General features: G+C 29.5%; 1 protein-coding gene across 1 annotated transcript in view; it reads left to right on the forward strand.

Annotated features, from left to right (window-relative positions):
* The first annotated feature begins 357 nt into the window (after window positions 1-357).
* Window positions 358-13632, forward strand: part of LOC123296560 (titin) — a 175143-nt gene continuing 161868 nt past the window's right edge. Inside the window, 9 exon segments of the mRNA XM_044878085.1 lie at window positions 358-539; window positions 1479-1677; window positions 1748-1864; window positions 2331-2505; window positions 2570-2818; window positions 2891-3663; window positions 4319-4698; window positions 11400-11700; window positions 12903-13466. Coding sequence (XP_044734020.1) covers window positions 373-539; window positions 1479-1677; window positions 1748-1864; window positions 2331-2505; window positions 2570-2818; window positions 2891-3663; window positions 4319-4698; window positions 11400-11700; window positions 12903-13466 — 2925 coding nt within the window. The 5' untranslated portion in view covers window positions 358-372.

Below are 13632 nucleotides of genomic sequence, written 5' to 3' on the forward strand. Positions count from 1 at the left end.
AAAAAGGAAAAAATTCATTTTTCGATCTCTGTTTTTTTAAAAATGTTTTTACGCTTATTACTTTGAGATTCCAGATAAATATCATTCCTGACCTTATGATGGAATTTAATAATTATGGTGGGAGCGCATTTAAGAATATTACAAAAATGGTGAGGTTTTGGGAAATGATTCACAAGTATTTGGTGTAAAATTATATTTCACCTTTTATTATATTTATTTTTGAAGTTGCTTTAAAAAAACATTTATTGTAGATGTTTATGCATCGAAATGTCGTTGTGTAGGTCTTTTAATCGTTTTTACTTTCGCTTAAATATTCTTAATAGTCTCTATTTTTTTTGTTACAGTAATTAAAAGGAATTGGAATGTGGTCCAATGGATACGTCTATTCTTCAGGCCCTCCAATTGAATATATGCTCGTTACCTGGTGGGCGAGACAAAGAACAACGACCTATACTATTGGTAAATGTGCCAATAGAGACAAATGTCGAACAGAAGGATCAATTTATTTTAGTAATCAATTATCTAATACGATGCTTCAGGTAAGAAAAAATTTGAACAAAAATACTACTCTAATTTTCGACTTTGATGACCGGAATTATTAAATAAAAATTAATAAAATATAAAATTTTTGTTCCATCATCTCTTATTTTATTGCTTTTAAATTTAGCCACATTTAGCCAGCCTAATGAGATCTATCTTTTGAGGTAAATTAGTTACAAAAAAATATTTAACACAAAAATGGTTGAAGATAAACTCGTTTCTGTTACTGGTGAGAGTTAGAAGACCACTTTAATTTAGAATTTTTTTTCATATATAAAAACTAAATTTTTGAAACATGAATAGCTTCCGCAGGAAATGAGTGTAAAAATCTTTCTACATATGAAAATTCCTGGAAATTTTGAATCACTTTTTGGGCACGAAATACAGTTTTTGGAATATTCTTTAGAACATCAAAGTACGTTGAAGCCATAATTTTATAGTTTTAGTAAATTTTGACATTCAAGTTTTGCCAAACAGATTCATATTTCGAAGAAAAAAACGTTTAAAAAAAAACTATTTGAGGTTTTATAAGGAACATATCTTTTATGTGAAAAAAAAGTTGACCTTTAACTGACCTTGAAGACCAAGAGATAATCTAAGGCGCCTCCTTTTGATACGAACAAGTTGTACTTGTAATATTTTTCTGAATCTGACTAACCTTGGAATAAAGATATCATTAAAAGTACCTAAGGACTTATGGGGATATTCTGTGGATTACAAAAATAGATATGCGATGGTGTATTATTATCGTCCTACAAGATACACAATCAAATTGTATTCTTTATTCACTGTTTGTTCTTCTGGAAATTCAGGTAATAAAGGTCAACTTTCATTACACTGCTTTATGTGACATTTTTAGTCTACTAAAAACGCTTTGAAAAATTCGAGGAGAGGTTTCTGTTCAATCATATTTGTTTAACCAATTTGTCTTTTTATAGATCATCTAGCCTCCGTAACGGTATAACAATTGTTTTAAATGCTATTGAGAGTAGTTGGCGAATAACCCGAACATATATACGGTATATTAGTGAAAATGTGTCCAAAGATGTTATTGCATTTTTATTGGTATTACGACCGGATGTATTTTGGGATAAGCAGCGTGTAGAAAAATGTATTAAATCACAAAATGAAATCTCTGTAAGTAATTTAGAGTTGAAGAAATTTTGAATATTAATAGTTTATTATTATTATCGTTAATAATTTGTAGATTATTTACATTCCAAGATCTCGACTGATTAAATTTATTGATACGTCACAAATACCTGTTGAACTTGGAGGAGGCTGTATACTTGCGGATCATGAAAAGTGGGTGCAAAATCAAATGGTAAATAATAAAATAGTTTTTTATTTTGTTAATTTGTAATATATTTAAAATTTAAAGCTTTGTATATTCAAAATATTAAGCTTGTAATTTTTAGAAATATTGATCGTAGGAATAAAATTTCGGAATAAGTGTTAATTAAATCACCTTGTTAAATTTTGTTCTCCTTCCCGCTTGTCTGTCTTTCTGAAACTCAAACACGAAAATAGTTTGCTGAAATTTTAACGTGTTTTTTTTCTAGCTTTAGTTTTTTTCAAACGGGTAACAGAGTCTCAAATGATAAGTGTAAGTAAGTGGAAGGTCAAATTCATGATAACCAATTTTTTTGCTTAGGGTCGTGTAGCTTTTTTATATTCAAATTTTCCTTATTTTCTTGGAGGTTATTTCTCGGATTAAATCGTCTCATCGCGAATACCTGTCTATATTTTTTGAATAGACTAAAGTATTAACATATTTTGTTAAATTTTAGCGATTAGAAGAATGGAAAGCTGACTTAGAGTATGTTTTAGTCGAATTAAAAGAATTACAACAACGATTGATTAACAATTGCTTGCTACGAACTAGTGACGTAGAAAATGCTCTCAATGTTAGTATGGATATTAGCGAATCCACAAAAATGCTTGCACAAGCTGTAATAGATTCTGGTTTGTTCTGTTTTAATTATACATATTTTCAAAAACTAATACATATTTTAAATATTTTATTTAGGGAAAGAATTACTATTTCTGTACGAAGAAAATATAAAAAAATGGAAAAATTTCAATGGAAATGGTCAAGCACCTCAAGATTTGCTAGATACTGCTTCTGAAATTGATCATTTATTATCAGAAATTGATTCGAAACAAGAATTAATCGATACGGCTTGGGTACAAATGGAAAAAAGTTTTGAAACAGCGCATGAATTAACATCACTGGAAGAAGGAGTTACGAAAGTAACAAATTGGATTCTAACCGTTGGTAAATTGTGGATATTATAAAATAGAAAGAAATTAGAAAATAATTCGTAATTTTTGTTTTTTTTTTTTTAAGGAGAAGAATTAGCAAATAGCCAACAACGTGTTGGTTTTGATGTTGCATCGGCTGAAGAGCTACGTTTAGAGCATGAAATACTCGAATTACAATGTTGGGATACATATGGACATTATGCTGAAATATCATACAAAATAAATTCATTCCCTTTTATTAACGATTCAATACAACATCGAGATTTGCTGTCACAGAAGGCATTTATGGATTTTGTTTGTCGAAGCTTTGCAACTCGACTAGAAAAACGACGTAATCTGTTAATAACCTCTTTAAGATTATTTCGTTTAATTTCCGAATATTTTGATCGTACTAGTGAAGTTTACGAAGCATTAGTGATGGGTAATCAAATAGACGATTTTAATGAAGCGAATATTAAGTTAAAAAAATTAGTTGAAAACCAACAAGAATTAGATGCAATCGAAACGGAATTAGTTAAGGAAGGAGAAAAATTACGAGATATGTTATCGATGCCGGTAAAAAATGCCTTAGGTGGTGATGTGCCGGTTAATTATGAGGAAGAAATAACTAATATTAATGATATTTTGGATGCGACAAGAGCTAGAAAAAATATTTTCACTGATAGTGTTGAATTGCAGAAATTAACACTGGAAAAAATTATACATATTTCATCTTATGAACGTGATACTGAGGAAGCCATTCAATGGTTAAATGATTTATTTCAAGTTGTATTAGAATCGCATAGTCAAGTGGGTTGTAATGTTCAGGAAATCCAAAACCAAAAAGAGGATTTACAATCGTTTCAACAAACTGTAAAGGTAAGCGAATTATCTAGATTTTGTATTTTGATCTCTGTGAGCAATAAATTGCAATAATTGCTAAAGAAACGGTACTGAGAATAATGCCTTCATTTGCAAAGTACCACTAATCAAAATGGGCTTGCCGTAGTCATTCTTTGATTCGGTAAATTACGGAGCATCATGCTATGGTTATGACAGGCTCAGGTGAAAGGGGCGTTTGAGACGACTCCTCTCGTGCCAACGTATCTGCTGCTTGATTCCCTTTAACGCCGGAGTGATCCGGTACCCAGATCGATCTGACTGTGTTGTTCAACGGGAAATGATTTAGCTCCTCCGCAGTGCCAAGAGACTGGTTTTTAAGGCACTCTTACCTTCCTGGACTGTTGGTCCATATAAAAAGTTAAAAATTGAAATTCCTTTAGTATACTTCGTAGAAGATTGGAAAAGGTATGTTTGATAATAGAGCAAATTGTGAGCTTGGTTTTTCCGGTGTTTATGTTAAAAGGACGAAAGCTATTTAAAACAAAATAACAGTCAAGGTAGACAAATTTTTATAGGGGCTAAAAGCTTTTAAACTTTACGAACTTGACCTCTTATATTTAGGCTTGAGATTTTTTTTAATGGAGTAATTTAAAGATTTAAGTGCCTTTATAGGTAATTTTTTTCTTTGCAGTGTACGTACAATTTTGGATGTCAACTTCTAAATGCATCTTTAACATTACGCCAATCCTGCAAATTATCTATCGAAGACCATACAACACTATCACAAAAATTACGTTTTGCATGGCAACGAATAGAGTCAGCTTGTCAAGAACAAATGACCAGATTACGTGTCTCGGCTGTATTTCATCGTTCTGTCGATGAATACTGTGTCCAGATACAAGATTTACGTGATGCTGTTAGTGGTATGCCTTTAGAAGATCCAATTAAGAAACGGGAACGTGTTCGACAATTTTTTGTTAGTCGAGAACATCTATTAATGGAAGTGGGGCGAATGGTACGACTTGGTCGATTGCTACGAACACGTTTACGGGAGTCATTGTATCCAACAATGTAAGTACTTAAATATTCAACTATTAGGTACCTTTTTTGGAATTTAGAGGTGCCGTAGATATCGATCTAGATCTCAGAAAATCATAATCGAATAGTTTATTCAAAATTTATTATTTAATAAAAATAATATTTTCTATACCTTTTAAAAGGTAAAAAAATCGCTAAAATTCGAGTAAAATTTGGATACAAAAATTGGGTGAATTAAATGCAAAAAATGTTAATGAAAAATTTATTCTATTTTAAAAATAAATAATTTTTTCTGAGCTTATAATTTAAAGCGAAAGCCAAAATCATGAAAATATGAGCTTGAAATGGGGAAAATTTATTAAGACTCTCTGAGTTGGGAGCTACGTAATTTTGTATTTAATACTATACAAGTTGCTATGAAAACAGATAAACAAGAATATATGCTTGATTATCTAAAAGTTGCCCTATTGTATTTGAAGATATATTTAGAGGGAGTATAGTTGGGAACTACGTTGTTTTTGCAGTTAATATAACAACATAGTTTTTTTGATGTTTTTGAACGAACACGGACATAATTAATTAGGTGGCATTCCGTTCTTAATAGGAGTCTATAAATCAATCAGTTCTAAAATCAATCAATTTATATTAACGGTCTAGTGATCTGATTTTGGATCTAAATTTAAAATCAATTAAATAAAATGCATACAATGCTGTAATTATATACAGGATGATAGAGTAAAATTATGTTTATTATGGAGATTTTATCCAGAAATACCTCTCAATATAGCTAGAGCCAATAAAAATTTAATATAGCTAGAGCCAATAAACATTTGGACAATATTGGACAATTTGGTTTAAGTTTGGTTGGAAATTGTTGAGCATTAGGAGAAGCTTGGAAATTATGCTTGGACCAGAATTTTATTAACATCCAGTGTCGGATTAAACCATGTCGGAGCCTCCTAGGCAGTGCAATTCGCCCGGGCATCTAGGCAATATAAAAATCAGCCATCGCCGTGTTTTTTTAGTCTTCGTAAATAACTTGGCACCCCTTATAAAAATTTGCCTTTTTTCTTTGTTTATTAGCCTTTGTCAATTGACTTGGCATCCTTCTCGTACAAATTGGAGTAGATGAGGGACCCAAAGCAGTTGCCTAATCCACTTGATGGTTAGTCCGTCAATGTTAACAGCAAATTGGATAGGGGCTGGTAAATCATGGCTTCATTTATTAGCCTTGTGCAAGATTTGAAACCGTGACTTGGAAATCTTAATATTGCCTAAATACCTATTGAGTGTGTTGCCATCCAAGTTTATGTATACTTTGATAACTATATCTGGTTTCTTATGGTCAAATATACTCAAGATTTCAGACACACCTTCAAGGTTTTCGATTAACCATTCGAGAAAATTGATGGAAAAGTATTATTTCAAGTTGCAAAGAATGAATATCTTCTCATATTCTTTGTTGGTTGAGTGAAGTCCTCGGGTTAAGGCGCTTGGAAATAAATCCAACAAATTGAACCTCAATTCCTATGCTTTTGTAATTTTTTTTCAATTCTCAATTGATTAATTAAAAGACAGTATCGGATATGCTTTTTTACATTTATGAAAGCAAAAAACCTTTTTCTTGGCTTTCTTATTGCTATTACCAACACGTCGTGGAACAATACCGTTAAAACACTCTGTAAATTAAATCACAACTTAGAAATATTTGTGTTCGGTAACAATTCGAAAGTTACATGTAGAATCCTATGTATTACGAATTATATACTAAATGTTCTAAAAATACACTGAGTTTACACACACATAAATATTATGATGTCGCAGAAAATCAGTGTCGTCAGAGTTTACATCACGACACATTTCTTGTTTTTTTTTTACATGTAGTAAAAGTTGTATATTCTTGATTTCATGTAGTTTGGATTTCATTGTAGTCTATTTTTATCTATGAAGTAAACCGGAAGGGAAGCTTTTGTGCCAAAAAAATTAACTTTTGGTGGAACCAATAAATCTATTTAAAAACGAATTGACCCTATACAAGGAGTAAAATATGTTTGGAGAGACTTTTTCCCTTATTTCAATTCTTGGATCAGATAACCACGATCATATCTAGACATTCGATAGATTAAATCACGACAAATATGTCCATTTGCAAAATCATCATTTTTGTACTGCGCAGCAGCATATTTTCAGTTCAATAATAAATAAATTTAATCCATTTTCAAGCGATATTTTTGCAAATTGAGGAATTTTTAAGCAAAAATGCAAATTTTCTGATTTTTTACTGGACCTGCCGCTTTATGAATGAAATTGTTTAACAACTCTAATATAATCAAAACAGCAGTTTTGTAGCTAAAATTTAGGCAGAATATATATTTCATTCCAAGATGTATACCTACACTACAATTATGTCTTCAGAATTCAATTCTAGAGAAACATTATTTTTTATCATGCTGCAGTTTTTCAAAACTTCGTTTTTTATGTGCTGAGTAATATAATTCCCATTTTTACTAAATTTATATCCAATTTTTCTGAAAACAAACGCACTATTGCAGCTGTTCAATCGTTAATTATAAAATAATTCAACTGGACTTTTATACATGACACGAAATACTTAAATACATGCCACAATTTTTTTTACTACAATGCAGGAAATTATACTAAAGTTAAAAAAAAAAAGTTTAATTTGAAAATGCTTTTATACTTTAAGACTTCTATTATATTTTTTTTAATGTTATGTTATTGTAATGGAAGATTCCAAAAATATTTCTTTTTAAAAAAGTAAATAAATAAAACCTTACACTTGAAGAACCAACCAAATGTGTTTAGCCGCTGATGTTGATGCTGAGTTAAAGAGCTTATGAGAGATTTTTGTATTAAAAAACTTACTATTTTTAATTCTATTCATATATTCTTATTACAAACGCACTGTGTAAAACGAATACTAGTCGGCCTAGAGTAAGCCAAAGTCAGCAAGTGATATTTAAATTTTTGAGTTGTATCGAAAGGATTTCGAAGTATAGCCAGTAGAAATAAAAACATTTTTATAAAAAGAGATTTTTTTGACCTTAAATTATTGTTTAAAAAATTTGGGTCAATAAAAAAAGAACGATAGGTGTCGTGATAGGAACTATATTCGCTATGTAGCATCTACTTTTTTATTTACAAGATACTGTACTGAAAATTTAAGGTATTAATTTTAGAAATCAAATGCTTACTTTATTTTTTCAAGAATTTAGTTTAGCTATTTTTACTTTTTTCTGTATCAATTAATTGTACTATTAGTTTAAAAAAGATATACTTCTGATTTAGTAGTCAACCTAATATGAGCGTACCTACATTTGGTTTGATCAGGAAATTTATTATGACTTAACATAAAATTTCCTTGTACTTATTTTAAATTATCTTAAACTTTTGATAGCCACTTCCACTGATAACTGATTGATAACTCACTTCCACATTTATTAAATGAAAAAACATAGAATTTTGAAAAAAATACAAATTGATATACTATCTTTTTGCATATTCTTAAAATTCATGGCAAGCTAAATCGCTTAAAACAGTGTTAGTTTCCTAGCTGACCTAAGTGAAAATGGTTGGGTTTTGGTGTCGTTTTTTTTGTTGCCCTTTTTTCGGCTTACCTCTCAACCAAGAAACAAATCACAACCGTTAGTATACTCTTCACCAACTAGTATCACCTTTAATTAATGTGGAGCAATGAATTCTCAACATGAAGTCGTGTTTTAGTTACATCTTCTAGTGACCGCCCGGCTGAGGCCGGCTCTACATCTGTCATATATTTTCGAAATTTACTTCTGTTTTCATTTGTTTTTCCCTCTTTTTGTTCAGTTTTAATTCATTAAAATTCATTAACAAAAAGTTCATTAAATATAATTAAGTGTGATTTTACTTATATATTAACACTTCAAGAGTTTCTAAAAGGTAATAATTAATAATAATTAAATGCGACTAATTGTTAGCGCGCGGTATTTTATTGTTTTGTAAATTTTAGTTTACTTCGCTTGTTTATAAAATTAAATTTTTAATCCTTCTTTAGATGATTGACGTTTCGATTTTTTATTCTTAAAATAGATTTATTTTTAATATAATATTTCTGAAAATAGACATTTATTTTTAGTTTGTTGATTTTAAGAAGATTTTTGTAAAATAAGCCGGTTGAAATATTATTACATTGCGAATTATTAAAAAACGTGAGACGGTTATTCCAAAATAATTCCATTTTGCATTACTTACTTGGGTAAAATTTTTATTTAAAATTATGATGTAAGTTTCGAAAAATAGTTTATATTTTGAAAATAAATTTGATGCAATTTGATTTCGGTGACGCAAAAAAAGGAAAAAGAAAAACAAGAGCAACTAAGATATTATGTACCCAATTAATTTGATTTGTACCAAAATGCAACAGGCATAATAACTATTTTTTTAACGAAACCAAATGATTTTGGAACTACTCGGAGCTTATTGTCAATAAGAACTTGTATTTGCTAATCATAACAACATTAGGTACATAACAACATTGAAAACTTTTATTTGACGAAATGCGGGCTAGATTCTGCCATTTTGAATTATCAGTGACGTCAACTATGACGAAGAAACAAAAAATTCATAATACGTCAAAAATTTTCAGTATCAATAAAAAAAATAAAAATCTTCGTATATCAAAGTCAGTTTGGTCCATTTATTTTAAAACCTAAACCGTATATTTTTTTTTCTTCAAAATTTTAAGTCCTTTCAAAATTTGAAGAAATTTTATCGCTGTAGACTCGAATTTCACGCCTCCAGTATACACATAAGCATTCGCATTAAATTCTAATCATAGATTCATTCCAATGTTGCTTCATGGTTGAATTAGATTTAAAAAAATTTTCTTTAATGTATGGATGTGTGATTATACGGCCTTTTGTCGCAATTTTTATCTGGACCTTTATGAGTCTTGATTCTTTCAATATATAAAATTTTAGCTCTGAAAACGGCTTCCTTGCAGAGCTTACAGAAGTGTGGTTTAAAAAAATCAAGTCCTTCTTAGTTCGCGGATATATATTGGTGTCGATTTGGACAATACTTTTGTATTTCGATCTGTAAATTATTAATTTATAAGCAATTTCTTTGTAGAATTCTATTATGTTGGCACAGGGAAGTAGGTATTGTTACAGTTTTTCATTTCGAGAATCCGATTTGTTTCACTTACATTTCTTCTTGATTATTGATCGACAAAAAATTCGACACGAAAAAATAAATAATATAATTCGGCATTTTGTTTACGTCCAATATACAAATAAATATTGCAGGTTAACAGGAATTTGGACAAAAAACAAAACAATTTAATATAAATATCTGGACAACTGCCCACACGAATTTTTCTAAAATTCATTTTTGGAATTTTTAAAACAAAGAGGCTTGAGTTTCTACTACGGGTTATTATTACTTATACATAAAAATGTTACTTAGTAAAATGTTTTTAATCCTACGTTATGTTATAAATCTCAAAATACCACCCACCAGTAAAATAACAAAATAAGGAAAAGATGCTTGCTCTTGCATAATATTATTTTTCAATTAAAAATTTTTTTAAATAATATTTGTCTTTAAATTATAATAACACCACATTTTCGTATAAATTTTAAATAGAAAAAAAATTTGATAATTAAGTGTATGTGTTGTCAAAGATTTTCCTATAATCTATAATAATTTTAAGTAATAAAAATAAATAAGTAATAAAATTAGTTCAGGGAAAAATTTTGGCACATGTGTGTCTATTTATCTGTACACGTTAAATTTGTATATTAAATTACATAAAATTGAAAAATGTAGAATTTTGTTTCTGTTTAATTACATATTTCAAAATGAAATTTGAAAAAAAAAATTATTTCACAACTGTTTCATAAAATTTAAAATTTATTCGTTTTGAAAATTCTTAAAACAAATAAACTACAAAAGTTTATAGGACATTTTTTTTAAAGAAGAACTTCCCTTAGTTCCCGTAGTGACCATAACCCGTATCTACCCTGTACTCTTGGCTAAAAACAACAAATTTAGTAGATAAGTGGTGAAAAAAGACAAAAAGTATGTAAATTAATATTAGGAGAACATGCATTAAAAATAGTAATTATAAAAATCTGTATCTGTAAAAACTAACATGTTTGCCTAATAATTATTTAAATTAATTTAAATTTATGATATTTTTTCCTATAAATTATTTGTCTAGCGTGTTTTTTCCTAAGCAGTACATCTAATTTTATTTATTTTTATAGACCCTGAGTATATTTTTTGTGAAACCTAGACATAATAAGCTTGAAAATGAGGAGTGAATTATGGAATTTGATAAAGTAATAAGGTAGCCAAGGGTAGGACAGGAAAAAACTTGCTAGAGTAATAATATATAATTTTGACTTTATAGAATAAAGTTTTAAAGTTTCATTGGAATAAATAGAACGAAACGAAAAATATACACAGAAGCCGGGACTCGAATCCGGATCCTCTAAATATCCGATCTACGATGTAACCAAATCCGCCATTTTTGTTCTATGTGAGTGGTTCAAATTATATGTAACTAGTTCGCGTCTTTATTTTATTTGTATGTTTATTCTTTATTCTATTTGTAAAATTTCCCCGGTTCGAGACCCGGGTAATTTTTAGCCCTTACTTATTTGTAACAATAATTTGTATGTCTTCACTTATTCATATTTTTAGGATTTTATACTATTTTTTGTCTACAGAATGGCTGATGAATCAAATCCTACGTCGGATCAAACACCTCAACAATCACAACAACAGCATCACATAAATCTAAATGAAGGTAATGCAACTGCAATTGAATCGATATCGGAACGTTTATCAGAAGTAGCTGGACTTGCTGAACAACTTGACATGGCATTACGTGGTGCACAACAAGATTGCGCCTTAGCAACGCCACCAGTATCATCATCAACAATTAACGCAAATATTATAGGGCCAATTAAAAAGATATTTGATGATAGTACAACTTCAACAACGGCTGGTGTGGCGTCACCTACAGAGGTGAGCTATGCGTATGTTAGTATGTTAGTATGTAACGAAAACTTTGAAATTTGGCATACTTATCAAGGATCGTTGACAATACATATAATTTAATAAGTTTATTTGATTATCATGATCAGGATTAACGATTTCCATATCTCAAAATATATACATTTACTTGCGCTCCCACCATATTTATACATATTATTTTATATATATTAAAAAACTAAAAAACACGCTTTCAAAAATCATTTTTTCGTAAAAAAGCGTGGGGTGCTGAAGATATTTTAAAATGATTTTACTTTTACCAATATCTGTCTACAAAATATTTGAATTTAAAGGAATTATTTTCAACCTTTTAGTTCCGCTAGTTACAAAAGCAAGTTTTTTAGTTTTTTTAAACTATTATTTTTAAGATATTTAATCGAAATCAGAATTTTAAACTCTAAACAAAGTTTATTTAGAGAAAGTGATTGAAATCGGACACTCGATATACACATACAAAGTATAAAAATCGTTGTTGAGTTTTCCATGTAGAAAGTTTAATATGTATATAAAGCTAGAAAACTATAGCCAAATAGCAATTTGTTTTTTAGTATTTCGATCGAAGTAAATTAATAAAAAAGACGTCATTAAAATTAATTTAAATTTTGTTTTTCGAATAAATTAAATATCTAAAAATATATTTTGTAATAATAAGACAGTATCAGCAAAAAATAATTTCAATTCGTCTATGATTTAAGTGATGAAATAATGACACTTTTATTGCATCAATTTTTCCGTGATATTTCTGTCATTTTAAATTTGCAAAACTTTTTTTTTAATCTAAAAATATGTGATTTATAAAATTTGTTAAATGTGTGTGTAATCGATTACAATAATGGTTCAGAAGCTTTAATTCAAAAGTTAGAGCATGTAAAATAGTTTGGTATTGAGTTTGAACGATTTTCTTCAAGTAGCAGAAATTATAAATTGCAACTTGTTTTTGATCAGGTCATACCACTTATACTTGTAACTTTGTTATCTTTGGTCCTTTTTCAATTTTATAATCGTTAAAAATTTTATTTCCCCACTCCAATTTAATGTGCGTTTCCAACTTGAACCCAGTGTTGTTGTTGAAAGTGTTGTTCCTTCCTTAAATACTTATAACAGGAAATGTTTTAGAAGAAAAAAACAACAAAATAATCTTTGCTTTGCTGACATTTAAATCGTTTATTTTGCAGAATTGGTATGCCCAAAATTCAGAGAAAAAACCTACAACACCAAGTCGTTTTGATGATGTTAAATCCGACGATGAATTCTTAACAGCATCTGAATGTACTGTTCAATCACGTTCTTCATCATTTCATACAACCTCCGAATGTGGTGCATTATCACCCTGGTGGGAACTAGATCGCAGCGTTTCACCACGTGAAGATTTACATAAAGAAAAAATGGTGATCGCTGTTGGTTTACCAGAACTACCAAATCCAAAATCTGTATTAAAACCTAGTCCAGAAGTACCACCCGGAAAAATTGTGCACGAAGTCACTGAAACAACACATTTAAAAGTTCAACATTGCCATACGTTAGATGTTTCTTCGTACGTTTTAACTTCGGAAACTGTCAAAGATGGAAAAAATTTAGCTGGTGCACAACATCAAAATCTTTCAACAGTTACTGAAAAAATTGTTCATGAAGATCGTGTTAAATATATTCCGGAAGGTCGGGAAGTTATTGTACCGGTAAATGTTGAGACATCTGTTACAACAGATGCAAATGATTTGTTATTGAAACAGTTTAAAGAGGTGAGTTGTAAGCCTGCTGAGCCTGCTGTGCTCATGTATGAAGATAATAATAACGCTTGGTGTAAATATTATCATACTTATGTCACGCAAGAAACAATTAAAGGATGCCTTTGATTTTCAACTTTTATTTTTTACTTTAACAAAGAATTTTGTGCTTGTTTGTTTT

The sequence above is a fragment of the Chrysoperla carnea genome, chromosome 3, assembly GCF_905475395.1.
Source record: "Chrysoperla carnea chromosome 3, inChrCarn1.1, whole genome shotgun sequence".
Lineage (NCBI taxonomy): Eukaryota > Metazoa > Arthropoda > Insecta > Neuroptera > Chrysopidae > Chrysoperla > Chrysoperla carnea.